Here is a 21,732-nt window from a genome sequence, read left to right on the forward strand (position 1 = left end):
AGGGGCTCTGACGCTCTAACATGCTAATGCTCCTCAATGCAGCTCACTACATCAAAGTGGAAAGCTTAGGTATGGTTCTGCTTTTCCCCTGGAAACCGTCCCATGATGAACTGCAAGGACGCGAGCCGGCTGGCTCCCGCTGATGCGCTTAGCTACAACCAGAGACCCGCAGCAGCCCGCGTGGCCTGGGCCGGGGAGACTGAGCGCGCGCACGCTCGCAGGCGGGGCCTGGGCGGGGCCGGCGGGGGCCTGGGCGGGGCTGGGCGGGGCCTGCGTGTCCCCGCTCTAGGGCGCGTTCCCGCCCCGCGCGTCCCCAACGATCCGCCCGCAGAGGGGGCGGCGGGCCTGGCGGGCGGCGCTGGCGGGGTTCTGCGGCCGCCATGGCTGCCGGGGCGGGGACTGCGGTGTGGGCACTGAGCCCGCTGAGCGCGGTGTGGCTGGGGCTGGCCGCCGCCTTTCTGGTGACCCTGCTGCTGCAGCTCGTGCCGCCCCGCCTGCTGCCGGAGTGCGCGCTCTTCCAGGACCTCATCCGCTACGGGAAGACCAAGCTGGCCGGGCCGGCGCGCCCGGCCGCCTGCCGCGCTTTTGATGTCCCCAAGAGGTAACCGCGGGGGCCCAGCTCCGCGAGCCCGGCAGGGGGCAGCAGAGGCGTCCGCGGACCTGGGGGTGCCGCCCGCGAGCCTGAGGCGCGGGCCCGGACCTCGCGGCGCTCGGAGCGTCTCTCCCCCGCGGAAGTAGCACGGCCGGGTTTAGGCCTGGGCCCCGGGCGACAGAGTGGCCCTGTCTGCCCCGAATTCCCCGCTCCTGCGCGCCGTAGGTAGGAGCTCGCAGTCCGACCTGAGGTGCCCGGAATTGATTAGGTCCACGCTTGGCACCGGGTTCCCGCGCTTGCTGCCCCGACCCCCTCGCAGTCAGGACAAAGCAGGCCACGAGGCCGTCACAGGGACGCCACCTCCGTGGGCTGCGCCCGCGCTCCTGACCCCACCGCGGCCGCGGCCAGGGTGGCATGTCTTAGGCAGACCTGGATCCATTTAGCTTTCTCCAGATTTCATGAGAGATTGAATTGCTTGGTCCAGAAGAAGTCATTCAATCAGAGATTGTGAAAACTCTTAACAGTTTTCTTTTTTTTTTACTTTGAATTCAGGACAGAGATGGGAAGAGTCGGCCAAATTTTTACTATTTACTAGTACATTATTACTAGTACATTTTTACTATTTTTCATAGTAAAAATAGAGCGGTGTGTTTCTACCTTTCAGATGCACCCCAAATTGGCATTTAAAAATCAATGGGAAGGAATCTGAAACAGTTTCTGATGCGTTAAACATCTGAGTTATTAAAAAAACCTTTAAAGATTAGCTTGCTGGTAGAGTGAGCTACCTGTAAATGTGCTCAAGGCCATGGATAGAGTTTCCAGCGGTGGAAAAGCTTAAATTTTAAACATCACCAAACCGGTTCCGTGTTCACAGACAGCAAAGGGACCAAGTGTAAAGGCACCTGGCACCTGGATAAAAACCGGTGGTTTTTCTGTTGTTGTTTGTTTTGACAGGTCTCTGGGGTTTTTTTTGTTAAGGCTATCCCTGAACTCAGGGCAGTCTCCTGCCTCAGCCTCTTGAGTATGGGTATTACAGGCGTGTGTCATCGTGCTGTGGGAGAACGATCTGTCAGGTGTTAACACTAGGAGGGAAAACTATGTCATTCTGTGTAAGACACTGGCCCAACCTATTCCTTCAAGGTTCTTTTTAAATAAAAATCCCTGCAGGATGTCGTTTCCTACTTTACAGAAATGTATAAATTGTGAAAAGAGAACTAGTCATCCCTGGATTCAAAAATAATTCAAAGTCGGCCCCATGGGGCTGAAGATTTAGCTCAGTGGCATAATCTTGTGCTTAGTAAGCACAAGGTCATGAGTTCAATCCCTAGTACCCCACCACACACACACACACCCCTCAAAAAACAAGTAAAACCAGTCCTGCACTTTTGTGTCTCTTCGGTAGGACTTAAGTGTGTCAGGCTGGAACCTTTCCCTTAGTCATTCCTGTGACAATTGCTTTTTGGACTTATTGAAATTTCGAATATTTGTGAAATAATGCACACCTTGTCTTCTGGAATTCTAAAGTAGAACCTCCCATGGAATTCAAGTGCTACGGGGTGATTATTGTTCATTTTCCCTAAATTTAAGTATTTCTGAAGTACCACAAATTAAGGCCAAGAATGAAACACATTTTTATTGGGATGGGGAAAAAAAAGAGCAGTTGCATCAAAATGGAAATGACTCCAAAAAGCAAAATACATTCCTGTTGTTTTAGAGTTTGTACCCATTTACACTGAATAGAGGGCAGAAAGGGTGGAGGTGAGAGGGGAGCCTCCTTTACTCTGTATATTCAGGGTCTCCAATTGACAGTGTGCTTATAGTCAGAAAATAAAACCAGTATTCTACTGGCCAAGGAGCACATAGACAGGCTCTTAGTAGCCACCATGAAGTGCCAGCACTGTCACATGGATTAGTCCTCGTGGTACACCTATGTTGAAAATGTCATTGTCATTCCCATTCACAGGCACCCAGACTCAGGTGCGGGACAGGTTACATGCCTCCTGGTGAGGGCTGGTAGTGTGAGTGGTACTTGAACTTTGCCTTCTAAAATCAAGATCCCAAACTGTTTATTTTTAAAGTAAAAAAATAAACATTTCAAAATACAATAATTAGAGGGTAACTCTGGATAATAAATTGCATATTGTTATGTTCAAATTAGTTACTCAGCATAAGAATCTACATTTAATTGTCCAATATTAGCACAAACTTTTTTCCATGAATTAAGAGAAATTAATAACTATCTTAACAATCTTTACACATTATGAGCATGGTCTCTAGTTGTATCCATTTACCTATAAACAACTCAAGTTTATCCTTTATGGCTGAGTAGTACTCCATTGTATAATAATACCACAATTTTTTTTATCCATTCATTGACTGATGGACATTTAGATTATTTCCAAGATCTAGCTATTACAAATTGCACTTCTGTAAACATGGGTGCACATGTATTGCTGTGGTATGATGTCTTAAAGCAAGACAAAATATGCAAACATGTTTTGTAAAACCAGCAGGATAATTTCAGATGGTGATCCATACTTTAAAGAGAGCCAGTAGGGTTTGATGGTGAGCAAGATGGTGGGAGTGACAACCTGGGAAGGGTAAAAACAGTGGGCAGAGCTGCTAGCAGGGCCCTGCAAGCTGGGATGGAGCTGAAGGGGAGAGGGGTCTGCGTGAATGGGGCTTTCTGGGGGGAGGTGGGTGTTGCAGCACATGATTTATGTTTTAAAGGCATAGTACTTTAGTGGTCCAGACAAGAGACAGCACTGCAGCTGCAGACTAAAGTGGTAGCATAATAGGTAGCAATGACATGAATGCACGCAGCACAGGGCCAGTCACCTGGCTGTGATCAGTCAACATCATTTATTAATCCTGTAATTCTTCTTACTCGGCCTGGGATGAGTTCTAAAATTCAGCATATATGTATGAAATCAGATCGTGTCCCTAGGCTGAAAACCATATACTGCAGTTCTTGAGCATTCACAGTAAAAGCTAAGGCCCTCTATGTCATCTGTACCTCGCTGTCTCCTTAGTTTACCCTGCTGCATCTGTTCCAGTTTAGGGGCCTCTCTGCTATTCCTCTTTCCCACTCAGGGCCTTCACTGTCTGTCCCTACTCTACCTGATAAGCTCCCTCTGTTCCCTATGACATGGTGTATGCCATCACTTCCAGTGAGTCCACTGAGATTTCCCTTCTCACTGAGGCCCACTGTATGTATCTTGTTAAAATTGTAATTCCGCCATCCCCCTAATTCCTCCTGTCTCTTTCCCCTGCTTTAGTTTTTTAAGTTACTGCCTGCTTCCATGCTGTAAAATCTTTCGTGTGTGCGTGGCTGTGCATGCGTGTGCACATACACACCATGACCAACAGCAGGCTGCTATATCCCCTGCTCTAGAGCAGTCGGGGCTCGTGGTAATCACACCAACAGTTGTTAATCAGAAGATGTTCATGCAGAGCACTGTGTAATCCTAAGAAATACTTTCTCCCTGCTCCTAAGGGCTTGAAATGCATTGCTCCATAGCTGTGCTATGGTGCATGACTATAATCCAAGCACTCTTAGAGGCTGAGGCAGGAGAATCTCAAGCTCATGCCCAGCCGGGGCAACTTAATGGCATAGTGAGATTCTGTCTCAAAATTAAAAAATAAAAAAAGGTAGGGGAGCATCGCTCAGTGTAAGGATCCAGTTCACTCCCCAGTAACATACACAGCTACCAAGAGGCATAATCCCAAAGGAGGAACAAGAAGGAACAATGTGTAAAACAGCAGGCAGTGAAGCTTTTAGATCTGCATTTTGAAGCTTGAACTAGGTCTTTAAAAACAAATGAGAGGCGAAGCTAAAGATGGTGGATCAGTAAGCAGAAATACAGAGCTTCCCTGAGAAAAACAACTCAGATGCAGGAATAAAACATCCTGGAGAAGACCAGACAGAGACAGATGGATCCTCTTGATCTACAAAGAAACTAAAGGGAAAAGAGCTGGTCAAACATGCGGTCGCTGGGCTACCATCAGAGCAGCTCAGATTCATGGCCACAGCGTTCTTGCTGGAGCTGCCCAAACTGAAGATCGCAGCACTCGCTGCTGGAGCCGAGGTTGAACTAAAGTTGGGAGTCGACGAGCCCAGTGGAGAATGGAGCTGGCATGGAGACCTGCAGTAAACCTTGGTTAGTGCTCAGAATAAGACCCTCCCATTGGAAAAGGGCGACCAATTGGACGACATGTTGGAATCGGGCAGGACGGGCCTGAACTAGGAATGGCAGTGACTTCAGTTGGTTACTCCCTGCCTACAGCAGATTGGTGGGATCTGCTTTGCCTGGGTCACACCCCTGGCTGGGACCCAGTGAGTTGTCCTAAAACAATTCCCTATGCACTGTGCACTCTGATGTGGTAAAGACCCCCGCAGGTTGACTGGCTCAAAGGGGAGGGGCCAGCATACACTGCCCCTGCTTGCACCTCAGTGACCAGCAGCAAACTGGAGAGGGCAGAATTCCCTAACCAGTACACTTTAGAAGAACCATCGCCAACAAGGAAAGGGGCTGGGACCTCCACTATACACCTATATGGAAGAAACCAAAAACATGACAAGAGAAATAAGAAAAAGCTCCTAGCCCCCAAACTTGTGAATATTGATCCAGGAGAGGCAAATACAAAAGAGATTGAGGGCAGAAAACATGCAATATCAGACATGGCATCAGCAGACATAAAGAGATATCTTCGTGACCTCACAGGCAAGCTCAAAGCTGAAATATTAATTCAAGTAAGCCAAGATATAAGAAGATTAATAAAAGAAATGCTAAGCACCTGTCAAGACACAGATGGAAGAATGGAGGAACACAAAAGAAGAAGAGAAATGTTTGATGATGAATATAAGGAAAATGTAGAATACATGAAACAGATTCAAAGAGATTACCAGGAAATTTAAAACTCCATCAAAAGCTAGAAAAATTGCCTGACAGAAACTAGAGATAGATTAACAAAACTTGAAGATAGGTTTGCAATGCCTGATCACAAAAAGAAAGATCTCAGAAATAACAAGGAAATAGGCAGTACCAATACAAAGGCTAGAAGATGACAAGAGGATCTATAACTTAAGAATAAAAATTTGAGTGCAGAAGCAAGAGTACATGCAAAGGAAATATAAAGGCTATTCATGGAAAAAATTAAGGAAAACTTCCCAAGCATAGGAAAAGGAAATGATACTCAGATGTATGAGGCATACAGAACTCCAGCCACCTACAACCCAAACAGAGCCACACCCAGATATATAATAATCAAGATTCCAGAAATTCATCACAAGAACAGAATATTAAAAGCTTTCAGAGAAAAGAAACAGATCACCTATAAAGGAAAACCCATCAAAATTACAGCCGACTTCTTGACACAAACCATCAAATCAAGAAGAGTTTGGAGTGAAGTACTCCAAGCCCTGAAAGAAAATAACCTCTAGCCCAGATTGATGTATCCTGAAAAACTATCTCTCCATGACAAAGAGGAACTGGGGGGATTCGTGACTACCAGTCCAACCCACAAAAAATACTGAAGGACATTTGAGAGAGAGAAAAAAAATAGTAGGATTTCAGAAACAGTGGCAGAGAGGCTTCAATGAATGAGGCAGACAGTGGAATGATGGAGAAAAGTAGACAACCAATGGCAGAAAAATAGTATAGCAGAGATGAGGCAGAAATGGTTAGCTATAATCTCTAACACAGATGGCCTTGATACACTAACAAGCAGAGTAGATCAGAAGGTAGGGTCCATTGAGATGCTTTGGGTAGAAAATATAATTAACTTGAAAGAGGGTTTATGGACCGAAAATCAAATGTGAGAAAACAATGCTGTATGTGACAGGGAACCAGAGAGAAATAGGGACAACTCAACCAGCACCTGCAGATAGGCTGGAAAGACATGATACTTTTGTGCAATAGAGAAATACTCAGCTATAACGAAGGAAAACATTGAGGCTTTTGTACGTAAAGGAATACAGCATGAGATCAAGTCCAGGAGTGAGAAGGTTCAGAACGACTTAGGTAAATAGCAGGTTCCCCCTCCAATCTAAAAACTGAGGGAGTTGGTGGGACCCAAAATGTGCACTGCACCCTGTGGGAGTGAAAGGGGAGGAACTGTCTAAAAAAGGCAGAGGATATTGTTAATAGTGTATCAGGATTTAAAATCCACATTACTCTCATCTCTCTGTTTAGATGGATTATATTCTGTTCCAGTTTGTCTACTTGTACTAGATTTGAGGGCACAGACAGCTATCCCCAAAATAGCAAGATATAGTATGGTAATCATCCTTAATTTCCTATTAACTCAATTTGAAGCACTGTGTAACTTACACTGTCTTATTATGATCAATCATATTTGAATATGGTTTGTTAGATTGCTGTTTTGTATCGACTGATTTTACTCAAATCTGTTATGATTGATACTATCAAATCTTAGCATTTGGCAACTACACTGAAAATGACAAGATTCATTAGGATACCCACTCTGGTTTATGACCTGCTTTTGAAGTCTTATAATATCTCCAATGTTTCATTTTTATTAATATGTTATGTACTCCTATATTAAATTATATTATGCTTGGTGATGTAGACAGTCCTATTAACGATAACAAGACTCATCATAGTAACCATTATGGATCACCTTGTGTTGTGATTTTATATGACTTTCATTTCATGTTTTTCTAGGAATTTGTTTTGTTTTGTCTTTGTTTTGTTTTTCCCTCTAATACAGAAAGGATAGATATACATGTAGAGACTAATGCATGTGTAGAACTTACAGTCTATGACAACTGATTATATAACACATGATGAAATGAACAATTACTTTGAAGAAAAAGAGACACTACAGTACCCAGTGCTGAACCCGTCGTGTCATTGATGTGAAATCCAACAATACTATTATTCTTTGTTCAGAGTGATTTTAGTCTGTTTTGTTTAATTTCAACGTACATGAAGGCATGGACAGCTATTTTGAAGAGAATGAGAGACGCTATGACAGCCATTGTTGACTTCCTTATTGTCTGGTCTTGAGGACGTAAAATGCCTTCATCATCTTGTTTGGATCAGTCTTATACTATGTTGTTTTGTATGAATTCACTGTATGTGAAGATATGGACAACTATTTGGAACACAACAAGAGACAATATGATAGATAGTAAAGATCTCTGGTTGTTTTGCTTTGAAATTTGTCTTACATTGCTTTCTTAGATATGTTTTGTTCTGTTTTGGTTATGTTTAATTTTACTCTCTTTAAAATATAAAAAAAGGGGGCTGGGGATTTAGCTCAGCGGCATAAGCGCCTGCCTTACAAGCAGGCAGTCGTTGAGTTCGATCCCTGGTACCGATAAAAACGAAAAAGACAAAAAAATAAATAAATAAATAAAATTAAAAAAAAAAAAAGAAATGTGAGTTGCTCTAAGAAGAAATCAGTGTTTCCTATCGTGTATGGGAAATTAGGAAGACAGAGTGCAGGAATGTAAAAACAACTATTCGACTTTGAATCAGCAACACCATTACAGGATAGCAAGATGGGGTCTAACAACTTACACAAAATGTTTCCGGCTCGATCCAACTTGGTTCTAAGTAGTCAGAGAAGCAGATCCAGATAAGCCAAGGCTATGTGAATGAGAGCACAGTGATGTAACTTGATCTCAAATCACTGGAAGTATCTGTGCAGCCAAGTGCTCCCATTCACTGTGGGAAATTGCTAGGAAGCAATTTAATGTCTCTGAGCCTTAGTTTTCTCATCTGCCACATGAAGATAACATAAGCATGAGATCGTTGTGAAGATGAAATTCAGTAATAATGTTAACTGTAGGATCCATTCCACACCTCTATGCCGTGCTAGACTCTTCTCTACCTAGTTATCAGAGGCTTTTTATTTAAACTTAATCAAATTTATATGCATCTTCTTTTAAAAGTGCTTTACTTTTACTGTGTGGAAACATACATGGCATAAACCTCCATTAACACATTCTGAGAGTACAGTTCAGGGGCTGCAAGTTCATTCACATTGTCATCGTCCATCTCCAGAACTGTCCTTCAGCCAGATGAATGTGTGAAACATCCATTGTGGCCTCAGCACAGCCGCCCACTGAGGTATCTCCCCTCTAAAAGCCATCCTCCTGCAAGGCCCTGCAGCTCTGCCTCCCACCCCGAGACCAGGCCCCCCAGCCATACTGGGCCCTTCTCTGTTCTTGATCACCAGTATGCACCGCTTTGGTGCCTCTGCAATCATCTGACCAGAAAGCTCTTCCCCCAGAAATCCACAAGGATCACCCCTCTGGCAGGTGTCCCCCAGCCGCCATCCAGAACAGCCTCTGTTCCTCCCTGTGCTTCCACCCCACCTTACGCTAGGTGTGGCAGGCTGCTTCATGGGCTTCCTGAGTGTCCAAGGAAAGTAAATTCCTCCAAGGCAGGGATCTGGTCAGCTCTCTGCCACGTTCCCAGCACCACCCAAGTGCTTCATCAATACTGGGGGGAAAGGGAAGGCAGTGACGCAGCCAGGCTGGAGGTTGCTCCGTAGAAGCCTCGCCTTTCCTCAGCCTTCCTCTGGCCACACCTGACCAGGAAAGGTATCAAGGAAGCCCTGGAAAGTGAGAGAAGATGGCAGCCAGGTGCTGATGAACCTGCTGCACTTTGGAGAGAACTAGGCCTTTAGGCCTACATAAAAGCGTGACCGTCTGTACCTGATTTCAAACCTCTGTGTAGGATTAAACTTTATCCAATCCCATGTGACCAGAGTGGGCAGATCCAAGACCAGAATTTGCTGAAAGGAGTGGGGAGAATGAAGCGAGTTGCCATGGAGTGATCAGATTAGGTCAGGTTTGTCAGACTGGGTTGATGGGTGAGGTCTGTGTGAGCAAATACTGGCCTCCCTGGAGGAGCCCCTGAGCTGATAGTTAATCCTCTTTGGCTCCAGGTTGTACTCTTCACAGACCAAAGAGAAAAAAAAAGGAGAGGTTTAATAAAGATGCATGAAAGACCAGGGAAGGCTTTGTAATTCAATACCCAGAAGAATCCGAAGGGATTTGAATTAATTCACATAGAGGAAAAATGCAGGCTAACCCCAAAATCCAAATTGCTCCAGTATCCAAAACTTTTTGCATGCTTACATAATGCCCCAAGTAGGAAAACAAACAAATTCCACACTGGGATTCATGTGATAAATCACAGTCAAAATGCGAGTGTACTAAAAAAAAAAAAAATTCTGTATAAAATTATCTTCATGTGTACCTAAAGTGCTGGCGACATAAATGAAGTGCTCAGACTGGGGTTCTATCCCTGTCTGTTAATTTATAAGCAAATATTCATAATTCTGAAAAAGCACAATGTGAGACACTTGATCCCAAGTGTTTAAGAAATACTCGGCCAGTTGTAGAAAGGTGTGGGGAAGGGACCATCAAAAGAACAGGTTCTTGTGTGCAAGAACAAGAAAGTTCTTGTGTGCTATTACGTGATGTCATTTTAATAAGTCAGCTTCTTTCACATTAAATTAACAAGGATAATGTCATTTTCTTGGTTTTGTGGTAGTATCTATATTTGGTTTGTAAATGTGTTCATTGCAAAATAACTCTATACTTACCTGAGAAATATAAGGAGTTCCTACGTATGATTAATGATACTTGTGTTATTGAAATGTTTGTCATTATATTTAGGTCAGCATAATTCAGAAAAATACTGGAGCCTAAAATCTTTAAGGTTTCTTCTAGCATGTGTCTGAGACTGTGCAACTCTTACGCAATAGTTGTATGATTCAAGTTCTTTCTAAAAGCTAAAGAGTACTTTGGGTTGGGGACTGGTAGAGGAACTAAAAATAATCTTCCTGTGTAAGAGTTTAACACCATTCTGCCTTGATGACTAACTCCTTTTCCTTTTGCAGGTATTTTTCTCACTTCTATATCATCTCTGTGCTGTGGAATGGCTTCCTACTTTGGTGCCTTACTCAATCTGTATTCCTGGGAGTGCCTTTTCCAAACTGGCTTCTCGGTCTCCTCAGAACTCTCGGGGCAATGCAGTCCCAAGGTAAGACTCCCCTGACCCCTGACAGCACTACAGCTTGTTCTTGGCTCCTGTGGCAGGGAGCTGTGCTCCCAGCCCTTCCAATGTATATAACCAGATGGCCGCGGGGATATCCCGGAGTCCTCACGGAGATTGTGGCTGAGCCCAGAGTTGGTGCTCCAGTCCCGACTTCCCCCAGCCACAGAGCAGTGGGCAGGAGTGGCTGCCCTCTCTGTTAATTTTAATACAGTACTGCTGATAAATTTATGGAGAAGTCTGTACACATGTGGAGGAAGCTTTTAGGCTCCCTCAGGGTTGACTTGCAACATTAATCATTTATACATTTCAGCCAAAAGCATATCTCAGAACTCACAGAGATTTGATTTTAAGTAGCTTTTGGTAAACAGATGAAAAGGTTTGCTATGCTATGCTATGATGCTTTGGTTATATTATTACCTGCGCCTGATTTTTATTACATGGTCTTTTAACGTGCCACATTCAGCAGTAGATAAGGGATATGCAGAACAGTTTTTAAATAAGAAAGCAGCACATCTGTGGCCTCAGCCACTCAGGAGACTGAGGCAGGAGAGTCACTTGAGCCTAGGAATTCAGGACCAGCTTTGACAACAAAGCAAGACCTCATCTCAAATAAGTAAGTGGAAATTAAAAGTTAAAGCCATGCTGTGGCTTTAGTTAAAGTCAGACAGAGAATGAGGGGCACAATTAGAAACAAAACTGTTCTCTATCCTTGTCTCTATCCTTTGGTCCAGCAGCCAAACTACCAGCTCCCTAGGAACAATCCTTTTCTCTGCAATAAAGAATTTGTTGCAAAGACAAAAAAAGCAAGAGAAAAACTAACATATGAAACCAGGAGGGTTGGTGGGGGGAATGACTAAAGTAGTTATGTGCATATATAAATCTGCCAAGAAACCCATGAATCTGCACAGAGACAGAGAGACAGAGACACAAAGAGAAGGAAAGAGCGGGGAGAGTGAAGAGCCCCACGCACGTCCTGCTGGGAAGGAGGTACCCACAGCAAGTCCCCTCTCACTCCTCAACACTCTTGTGTTTGCTGGGAAAGAGCCCACGTTTTAGTGTTTGGAGGGCTTGTTTCCATCTCTTCCTAAAAAATTAATAAGTATATTTAATTTATTTAAAATATAAAGAGAGCAGAGCTAATCTGTGTTGATAGATTTCAGGACAGGGGCGGGTAGCTCAGTGGTGGTGGGAACAGTAGGGGGCCCGGCCCTGTTCTTTTTTGATCAGTCAGGGTGCTTGTTATATGGGCGAGATGCATTACTTTAGCCTTGTGACATGTGTGTTATTAATTTTAAATATAGAAAAACTAGGTTTTATGTTATTTTAAAAAATAAGTTATTCTGTAGACTTGTCTGGGGACCAAGGGATGAGAGACAAGCAGGAGGGTAGATTTCAGGGCCCTGAAAGGTTTTACCACCCTGAAGGGTTTTGCTGTTCTTGTCCTTTTGACATTCCTTGGGCTTAAACCCAGGGCCTTGCACATGCTAGTCAGATACTGTACCACTAAGTTATACCTAAGCCCTTCTTTATTTGTTTTAGTATAAAAGAAATTCACAACTTTTTATTCCTCACTCTACCTCTCTGGGTGCCTGGGATTCTGGCTAGTCTCCGAACAGGTAGGACTGTTCGGAGACTAGCCAGACGCTTCCTATTTGCAGCTGGCTGCACCAGGAACCAGACACTCACAGATTGTGGGCTCTGAAACAGACCTGTACTCAGTGACATAGCCTGGAAGGCTGTCACATGGTGCAGCAGAGTGAAGAGGTAGATGTTTGCCTTGTACCCTCATTAATTCACTGCATCCTCTTGAGCCAAACTCTGTGACTTCAATTGACCCAGGTCTTCATGGCTAAAAAGAAGGTGTTAGACTGGCAGATTTCTTCTCATAACTCTAATCATATTTAGTACTTTGTTTGAACAGTAAGGAAAAATAAAGCCGGACGTGGTGGCTCATGCCTGTCATCCCAGCACTTGGGAGGCTAAGGCAGGAGGATTGTTGCAAGTTCAAGACTAACCTGGGCTACAGAGTGAGTTCAAGGCCAGCCTGAACTACATAGTGAGACCCTGTCTCAAAAATACCAAAAAAAAAAAAGATAAGAAAAAGCAAAACCCTGGGGGGCTGGGGATTTAGTTCAGCGGCATAAGCGCCTGCCTTGTAAGCAGGCAGTCGTGAGTTCGATCCCCAGTACCAATAAAAAAGAAAAAGACAAAAAAAAAAAAAAAAAGGAAAAAAAAGAAAAAGAAAAACCCTGCTTTAGAAGACAGCTGAACGTGTTGAACTTTCTGAACTGTAGGTGGTGAGCTGGCGCTGTCTGTCTTCTTGGTACTCCTCTTCCTATGGCTTCACAGCTGGCGGAGACTCTTCGAGTGCTTCTATGTCAGCGTCTTCTCCAATGCTGTGATCCACATCGTGCAGTATTGTTTTGGCCTTGTCTACTACGTCCTCCTCGGCCTAACTGTGCTGAGCCAAGCACCCATGGATGGCAGGAATGGTGAGTAGCCCCTGCCTCAGCTCCGGCTCTGCAGGCACGGGGTATGGGGAGCTCTTGAAGTGATGGCTCTGCACAGCACTCAGATGGCCCAAAGTAGGAACTGACCCAACTTACTTTGCCTTCAAGCTTCTTAGACTCTGGTAATCAATATTAAAAGTCAACATCTGCCTGGCAAGCATGAAGTCATGAGTTCAATCCTCAGTACCAAAAATAAATAAAAAGTCAACATGTCCAAGTTACATTCGTATTAACTGTAAATGCTGAAGCCTTAAGGGAGCGACATAAGCCGTCATGCCTTCTGTGAAGACGAATGCTCACGAGGCTCTGCTTAAAGACAGTGAGATGGGGTGTGGGGTTCCCTGGAGGGACTAAAGCTAGCAAAGCTACTTGGGGCTAGTCTGCGGCAAGGGAGAGTGTGTGCAAGTGCTGAACAGGAAGCCGGGGAGCGGCCAAGAACTGGAGAAAGGGCCAGCAAAGGAAGTGGCCTTGGGGAGGTCTGAGCCATGCTGGGCTGCCTGGGGGAGGTGAGAGGAAGCTGTACGGAGTTAAGTCCTGAGATGAGCGCAGAGGTGCTCCTGCTAAGTCGTTGAGATTGGAAGGGAGAGTGGGAAGGCTTCCTTGCCGTTCACTCTTCTGATTGCTCCCTGTACACCAGAGCTTTGCCTCACGCAACGGGGAGGACAGAGGCTGCAGGCAAAGGGCTCTCCAGCCTGGAAGAGGCAGCCAGACCCCTGCATAGGAGAAGATAAAGAAGTAGTTTATTGTTTTATTTAGGGGGAGGGGGTCTACCTAAGTGAATATTATCTTTATAAAAACAATGTATATGTATTGTAAAGAATTCAGGTCATTTTGGGTGATTCAGTTTTTAGTGCTGAGGTTAACTGGACCGTAGCCTTCTGTCCCCCAGATGCTACAGATCTTTTCTGACCATTTTCTCTGAGTCCTGAGCTTCCTGTTTCCTAATGATGCCCCATCAGTCCTTGTAAATTGAGACGGAGATCTAGAGATTCCTAACATTCATTGTGTGAGCCTCCCTCCCTCCCACTCAGGTCTGATTTTGGTGTCAGAAATTAGTGCCCCTTAGGGTCTTTTCTCCATTACTGTAACACAGCCTCTTTGGTTAGAGAAAAGTTTTTGGGTTTGTGTGTGTGTGCTGCTAGAATTCAAACCCAGGGCCTCATACATGCTACGCACACTGCCACTGAGCCACATCCTCAGTCCCTAGGGCAAAGATTTTACAGGAAAGATTACTGATGGTCTTGCCCAATTCATGAATTACTTATTGGCCACAGTCACACAGCCAGCATTTCTGCATCTGATTCAAGTCAGTTTTTTCCTCCCTGGGTTTTCAGCTGTAGAATCCCTGCATTCTACTAACACGAAGCTATGAGCTGTCATTCCTAGTTTTTCACCCAAAGAACTTTCTAGAGCACTTTGGTAACCTATTAGCTTTCAGTCTGTCAACTTCCATTGGCACTGCATATTCCTTTAGGAGTTTCCTGGATCCTACTTTCTGCCTTCTCTCTCTTATAGTCAAAGAAGGGCAGCCCAAGGCATCCACAAAAATTACTTCCTAACCATTCCGTTCTGAATATGTTTTACTATTTTACCTGGAAGAGGTCATCTGGGGTCACCCTTGAAGAAGTGATCTGGGGAGTACTAGTTTCTGTAATTCATTGAGACAGGACACAAACAGGACATTGAGAGAGGACACATTGGGGGATTTGCCAGCTGCAGTGTCACATAGAAATAACAAGGGCTTGTGGTCTACTGGGCCTAGGTCTGCCGTGACGAATCTCTCTGAGCTTCAGAGTCTCCATCCATAAATTGGACCAAAGACTCACTCTCCACGGTCCATATGGAAGTGGAAAGGAGGTCTGGAAACCAGAACAAAAGCTTCTTTTAAGATCTAGAATCACAGACTTAATGTTTTATCCTTTATGCGTACAAAAGGACGAGGCTCAGTGGACACTCAATAATTAGTAAATAAGTGTACAATTATGTGCCTTCCCTTCCCAGCATTATAATTCTGGCATTAGTCTTGTGAATTATTATTCCCTCATAGATGATGCCTCCCCATATTGGAGCACAGGACTTGTGAACTCCTAGATGTTCTGTTGAACTTTTAGTTCTTTAATGATTGGCTCTTGAAGCCTATCAGATGTAAAACCATTTTTCATATATTGTTTATTTTTGATGTAGATAAATACTACCTTTTAGAGAACACTAAAAAGAAGTTGACTGATTCTGTAGCAAAGGTTTTTGGCAGAAATCAACATGGGTGGACTTTGGGTTCTCACTGGTAATTAGCTATTCTCACTGACTCCTACCCATAGGAGCCCCTAGAGAACAGCATGATCCTTGGTTCTCCTGCTTGAATTTATCTTTCAGGGGTTCCTTCTTGGCTCTTTTCTAGTATCAATGGACAACCTTGTCCCTTCAGTCAAGATAGATGAGGCCAGCTGCATCCTGCTAGTCCTAAGGAGGCTTCGGTGGCTGTCTCATGCCAGTGGCATGCTCTTCATGTCCTCTGTGGGCTGCCTTCCCTCCTTCCTGGTAGCCAGAGGAGGAGGAAGAAGGTAGTAAGGGAAATGCTCTGCCATACTAGATGCTGTAATCCAGAAAGAGAAACCATCGTTCGTCTTGTAGTTTGCATTTCTGTTCTTTCTGAAAAACCCCTCTGTCTGCCTTTACCTGGAGGACTTTCTTCACCGGCCAGTGCCAGACAGCTCTGCACTGTGCTTCCAGGAACTGTAGACCTGGGCACAGGGTGGTAGCTCAAAGAGATTCCTTTAAAAAGTGTTCTCCTGACAGGAAAAAGGAAGGAGGCTTAAAATGGGTTCTAGCAATGGTGACCCAAGGCAGTCTCATCACACTCAAGAGCAGATCACCCAAAATGGAGCTGAGCATTTGAAGAAGAAGGCCCCTAAAGTATCAAAGGAGGAACGGGAAGGTGTCAATATGGACTTCTCTGCTGGCAGTCACTGACGCTGTGCATGTATGAGGAAAATATCTCCTTGGTCTAGAGGAAATTTGTCTTGGTTACTTTTCTCATTGCTCAAACAATATACCTGATATCCAGAGTTTGAGGAGGAAAGGTTTATTTGGTTCACAGTTTGTAGAAGTTTCAATCCATAGTCAGCTGGCTCCAAGGCAGTGGGATGGCAGACAGGCATTGCAGAGGAAAAACAGTTCATGGTGGGCAGAAAGTAGCAAAGCAAGTGATAGACAAAACAAGCTTCTGTCATTATATTATACTCAGGCTACCAGGATTAGGATGGTGCAAAGCCAATCAGTGGGTTCATTTAGTAATTACCCATCCTCAATCTTAATACTCTTAATCCTACCATTGCACCATGAACCAGTCGGACACTCTAGATTCAGCCACCTCTGAAAAAGCCCCACTTAGGACTGCATGAAACTTTGATGGGGCAGGGGAGGTGGGAGAGATCTAATCACAAGCCATAACAGAATTGCACCAGGATAATATGATTGTTTTTAATTCCCCAAGCCTCCAAAATTTTGCAGAACTGGCTAAAAGAATAATTCCTATTTCCACAGTGTATGTAAAAGGAAAAAATCCATTGATGCAAGCACGGTGGTTCCACATCCTTGGGATGATGATGTTTATCTGGTCATCAGTCCACCAGTATAAGTGCCATGTCATTCTCGGCAACCTCAGGAAAAATAAAGCAGGTGAGATGACTTTGACAGTCTCTGCACGTGGATGGTAAGCCTCAGTAGTTAGTTCCCTGTGTTCTTGTATTCTTTCCTTCTTGCCTTAGTTGACTAATCTACAAGACACCTCTCTGTAGCCAGATCTCCCATCTGTATAATAAGATCCATCCTCTGAAGAGCTCTCTGGCTCTATCCAGCCCTAATAGCTAGGAGTCTGTGCTGTGCCCACGTTTGGGGACTGCAGTATACAGATGTATTGATCCTCCTGTAAGAGCTCATATAACTTCAGAGTTAGTGTCATCCCAGCCAAGCAAAACAACTTGGCATTCTAGTTAGCTCATATTCACTTGTCACAGGTGGTTTCCAGTTATTTTAAATATTAAAACATAAACATATTATTTAATATTCATTCAGTGCTTGTTGTATGTGAAGCCTTGTTGTAAATGCTACTGCTTCACAATTCCCACATAAAGGTGAGGAGTCTAATCTTCATATCAATGAGGAAAATGAAGCACTTACCTGAAGTTTCATACCTAGTAAGTAGGAGAACCAGAATTTGAACTCATGTCCTCTAACACCGAAGTCTGAGCTCTTATTAGTGACTGGAGTGGAAGGTTTCTGGAGGAACTAGCTGACCTTTGTGCTCCTGAACAATGACAATGTAACCTCAGCATGTGCCTTTCTGATACCTAGTAGATTATCAGTGGAAGTATGACAGGACAGTGGTTTGCATGCGGCTGTATGAAACTTTTCTCTAAACTTTTCTCACAATTCCCTAAAATGATTTAGGGAATAAAATGGTAACATTTTCTTATCAAGTCTTCAAATGCTCATGAAGTGGTCTTTTATCATTTCAGGAATGGTCATTCACTGCAACCACAAGATCCCTTTTGGAGACTGGTTTGAACACGTTTCTTCCCCTAATTACTTAGCAGAGTTGATGATCTACATTTCCATGGCTGTCACCTTTGGTTTCCACAACTTAACTTGGTGGCTGGTGGTAACATATGTCTTCTTCAGCCAGGCTCTTTCTGCTTTCCTCAGCCACAAATTCTACCAAAGCAGATTTGTCTCCTACCCAAAGCACAGGAAAGCTTTCCTCCCTTTTTTGTTTTAAGATAACCTCAGTCATAAAGAATGCCAGCTACATGACAGTGTGAAGTTGGAGACCACAGTGCCATTTCTACTAGACTGGCTGAAATTCTCTGTTCCACATTTATGTGAAAAAGAATTTCATCACATAAGCAGAGTAAGTCCCTGAAGAAGATGACTCCTGAGAATGTCTTCAAAGAAGAAATGTTTCTGGCAGACCTATGGTTCACTGTCTGCTTTCTGCAATGCCTTATAAAGCCAACCAAGTGACCAAAAGTAAGTAAGACTTCTCCAGGCTGCCTCACAAGCATGCTTACAAAGAATACAAACCGCATCTGTCACATATACCACAGAAGAGACAAGATCACCTGGGATTGCTATTTAGGGAACAGTAAGCTGAATTATATAATGAGGGATCTAGGAGGTGCTTGATAAATATTTGTTAGATTTCTCTAAAATCAAATTAGCCTTTGAAAATAACATTAAGAGGCTGGGGATTTAGCTCAGCCGCATAAACGCCTGCCTTGCAAGCAGGCAGTCATGAGTTCGATACCTGGTACCATTAAAAAGGAAAAAGACCAAAAAAAAAAAGAAAAAAGAAAAGAAAATAACATTAAGTCGGGCATGGTGGTGTACCTCTGTAATCCCGGCACTCAGAAGGCTGAGGCAGAAGTGCTGCAAGTTCAAGGCCAGCTTGGGCTACAAAATGAGTTCAAAGCCAGCCTGACCTGCATAGCGAGACCCCTGCCTCAAAAAGACAAAAACAAAATAAAACAAAAACAGAGAAAGAAAGAAAATAGCATTAATATATAACTTTATACCAGTGGTATCAGAGAGAACAGGGTTTTCTGCAGTTAGTGTATATTTCCCTATGTTACCACAAAGATTTCCAGTAATGTAGCAGGTAAAGGCCATTTCCACTCCTCTTCCCCACAAGTCATAGTCTAATGGGAAATTTTGAAACTTCTTTAATTTTCTTTGACATTCCTTTTAAGAGAGTACTTCAAAAGTGAAAGCTTCAGAACATAAAATATTTTTATATTTGTATAAAAGTCCTTTTTTAATGCTATGGATCAGTAGTGAAGCCTCATTTATCAGTAATGATTCAAATTGGAGTAATGTCTTCCTGAGAGTATTTCACTCAGCAGAATGAAAGTGAGGATATCGAAGAGTAAAGTTTACACTTAAAACAGCTTAGTTAGGAACATACCCATGAGTATGTCAAAGGGAAATAAATGTATAGTATTAAAGAAAACCTAAAACTTGAAAAATAACACTAGCCTGAGCAACAGTCTGCCAATGCATATAGTGTATGATTTTCTGCCCTAGTGGCTGAGCTATCAACTTCTTTTATGCAGCTATCTTATTACAGTCACTAGTTAGTAAAGTTTTGCATCTATATGTTGGTATGGGCAAAAGAACCTCATTATTAGCCAGACATGTCAAATGCAATCCTCACTAAGAATGTGTTCACCTACCTCCCTCCCTCCCTGGAGTTATGAAGTGAGGCTGGTGAATGCAGTTTAGTGTGTGCCTCTGTGTATGTGTGTGTAATTTTTTTTCAGTGCTGGGGATAGAATCCAGGGCCTTGTACATGCTGGGCAAGTGCTGTGCCACTGAGTCACACCCCTAGCCTTTTGAATCTAAACACATGCATGTCAAAACATATCCTGATGTTCTTACATTAATTCTAATGTAGCATTCTCCCATTAGTCAAATACAACTTAATTAAGAGTACTCCATTGCTTGATCTGTTCAAATAAAAAATACTCATTTTATGTAGAATTTGTCATCCTCAGGACCAGGACTCAGGAACAAAACTATTTCTGTGTTGAGGATGTAAAAGCATTTTGCAATTTGGTATTCATTTTCACACAAAGGATATGCATGATGTTAAGTACATTGTTTAGGAGGAAACTCTATTTTGCTTTAGCATGCAACTTTAAATCTTGATTAGACTAAGTACTTGGCTAATGTTCTGGGTCTTATATTTGAAGTAAAAGAATGAATGTTCCTTTTGTGGTTTAGCTTGAAAAAAATATCCCCCAAAAGGCTTATGTGTTTAGAGGTGGGGCTTTGAGAAAGTGACTAGATCACGGGGCTACTAGTCTCATCACTGGATTCATCCATTCATAGCGGAAGGTGCTGTGAGGTGGCGGGGGACAGGGTCACTGGGGGAGTGACCCGGGAGGATATGTTCTTGTCCTAGACCCATTTCTCTCTGTCTGGCTCTTTCACCCTATCTCTGTTTCTTGGTGACCATGAAATGAGCCGCTTTCCTCTTCCATGCCATTCCACCGTGTTTCTGCCTTAAAGCCAGATGGCCATGGTCTGAATTAGCCAAAATAAACATTTCCTCCTTTAAACTGTGTGTCACATACTTTGTTATAGCAATGAAAGGTGACCTACAGCCCCCATGAAGGATCCTGTGGAGCTTTGAGAAAGCGTTCCAGTTTCTCATTTTGTGTCCCGGTTTCCTTACTGTCCCTTGCACATTCCCTGTCTTTTCCCCAAACACTGCATTTATAGGTAAAAATAAAATAAAATAGTGAAGTCTTCAGAGGAGTTCAGAATGAAGCTGCATAGCTCGGCTGAAAGCTTAATTGAGGGGGCACAATTGGGAACTGTGCTGTGATCATGCAAATATTCCCTGTGTCTAAAGGGAAAGCAACGCCATAGAGATTTGCAAATTCTTCACAAAGATGATCCAGAAATAGCTTGGAGATAGAAATTCTTGATTTCCCTGTTGGCATAGTGAAACAGCCTTAACCTTTTACTCTCAGCTACCACCCACTTGGGAAAGGAACTGAAACTACCTCAGAACAGTGTTATCTGGGGTAACCACTGAGTATAACGTATGTTGAAAGTAGACATTCAGTCCCCAAATTATAACTCATCCTGCACACTTAGTGCTGGCTTACAGTGACATGGATTATTTCATCTCCATAAGGCTGCATTCTGTATTAAATTCAGTGAGTGATTATTGCTAAATTCCTATCCCAAAAAAAGCCTTTGCAGATACTTTTGTATGCCACTTAATGGGTACTCAGTTTAAGGAAACTAAACATTGATGGAACTGAAGGCCCCTGAAGACTCAAGAACTACTGATGACTCTTGTGTCTCAATATGATCTGATATGTTAGACTTTATAAAGTAGTAAAAGAGCAAGTTAATATTTTTCTTTTACTCCATTAACATCTAAGCAGTGTTTCCCATTTCTTTTGCATTACTCATCAGGAACAAAAAAAAAAATCTTCAGCTCCAACAATTTCTCAACCTGCCTGAGAAGTCCAGTCTGTTGATCTCATCACATTTTCATTGTCCCTTCCCCCGCTAAGACCTCTCCTCTCACCTTTCCTGATACAGGTCCCAAGAAAATCATAATTAGTCCTTGGTACTCAAGTCTCTTGCTTCCTCCTACTCTGGCCAGAGCTGTAGCCCTGGTTAGTGAGCCTCACCCTTCGGAGTCTCTCAAGCTGTGAGCACAGAAAGGCAGCTTAGCTTAGCTGGGGCTGCTGCATCGACATCCAGCAATCAAGGTGTCAGCAGGGCTGTGAGCTCATCTGTGCGCTCAGCTTCAGACCTGCCTGGGGAGGGCTTGCTTTCAGACTCACCCAGCTAGATGATAGGGGACGTGTTATTAATGTGCAATTGAGGGCCTTAGTTCCTCACTGGTTCCGTGCCTCTCCAGTTTCCTGCCACATGGGCCTTTCTATTGGAGTCTCTCACAACATGGTACCACACCAGCTTCCATCAGAACAACCAAGGATGACCAACAAGGGAAGAAAGGAGACACAATCTCTTTGCAACCTAAACTTGGAAATCAAGTCCTGTCACT

The 21,732-nt window shown here is 43.6% G+C and overlaps 1 protein-coding gene across 1 annotated transcript; it reads left to right on the forward strand.

Moving 5' to 3' along the window:
• Window positions 1–303: 303 nt before the first annotated feature.
• Window positions 304–20,260, forward strand: Srd5a3 (steroid 5 alpha-reductase 3). Its single transcript, XM_005004506.4, has 5 exons — window positions 304–601; window positions 10,475–10,617; window positions 12,927–13,124; window positions 16,686–16,820; window positions 17,660–20,260. Exons 1-5 carry the CDS (start codon window positions 381–383, stop codon window positions 17,917–17,919), a joined length of 957 nt encoding a protein of 318 aa, XP_005004563.1. The 5' UTR covers window positions 304–380; the 3' UTR covers window positions 17,920–20,260.
• Window positions 20,261–21,732: the final 1,472 nt, after the last annotated feature.

The sequence above is a fragment of the Cavia porcellus genome, unplaced genomic scaffold (assembly GCF_034190915.1).
Source record: "Cavia porcellus strain 051 isolate PalLab524CR breed Dunkin Hartley unplaced genomic scaffold, mCavPor4.1 scaffold_30, whole genome shotgun sequence".
NCBI classification, from domain to species: Eukaryota; Metazoa; Chordata; class Mammalia; order Rodentia; family Caviidae; genus Cavia; species Cavia porcellus.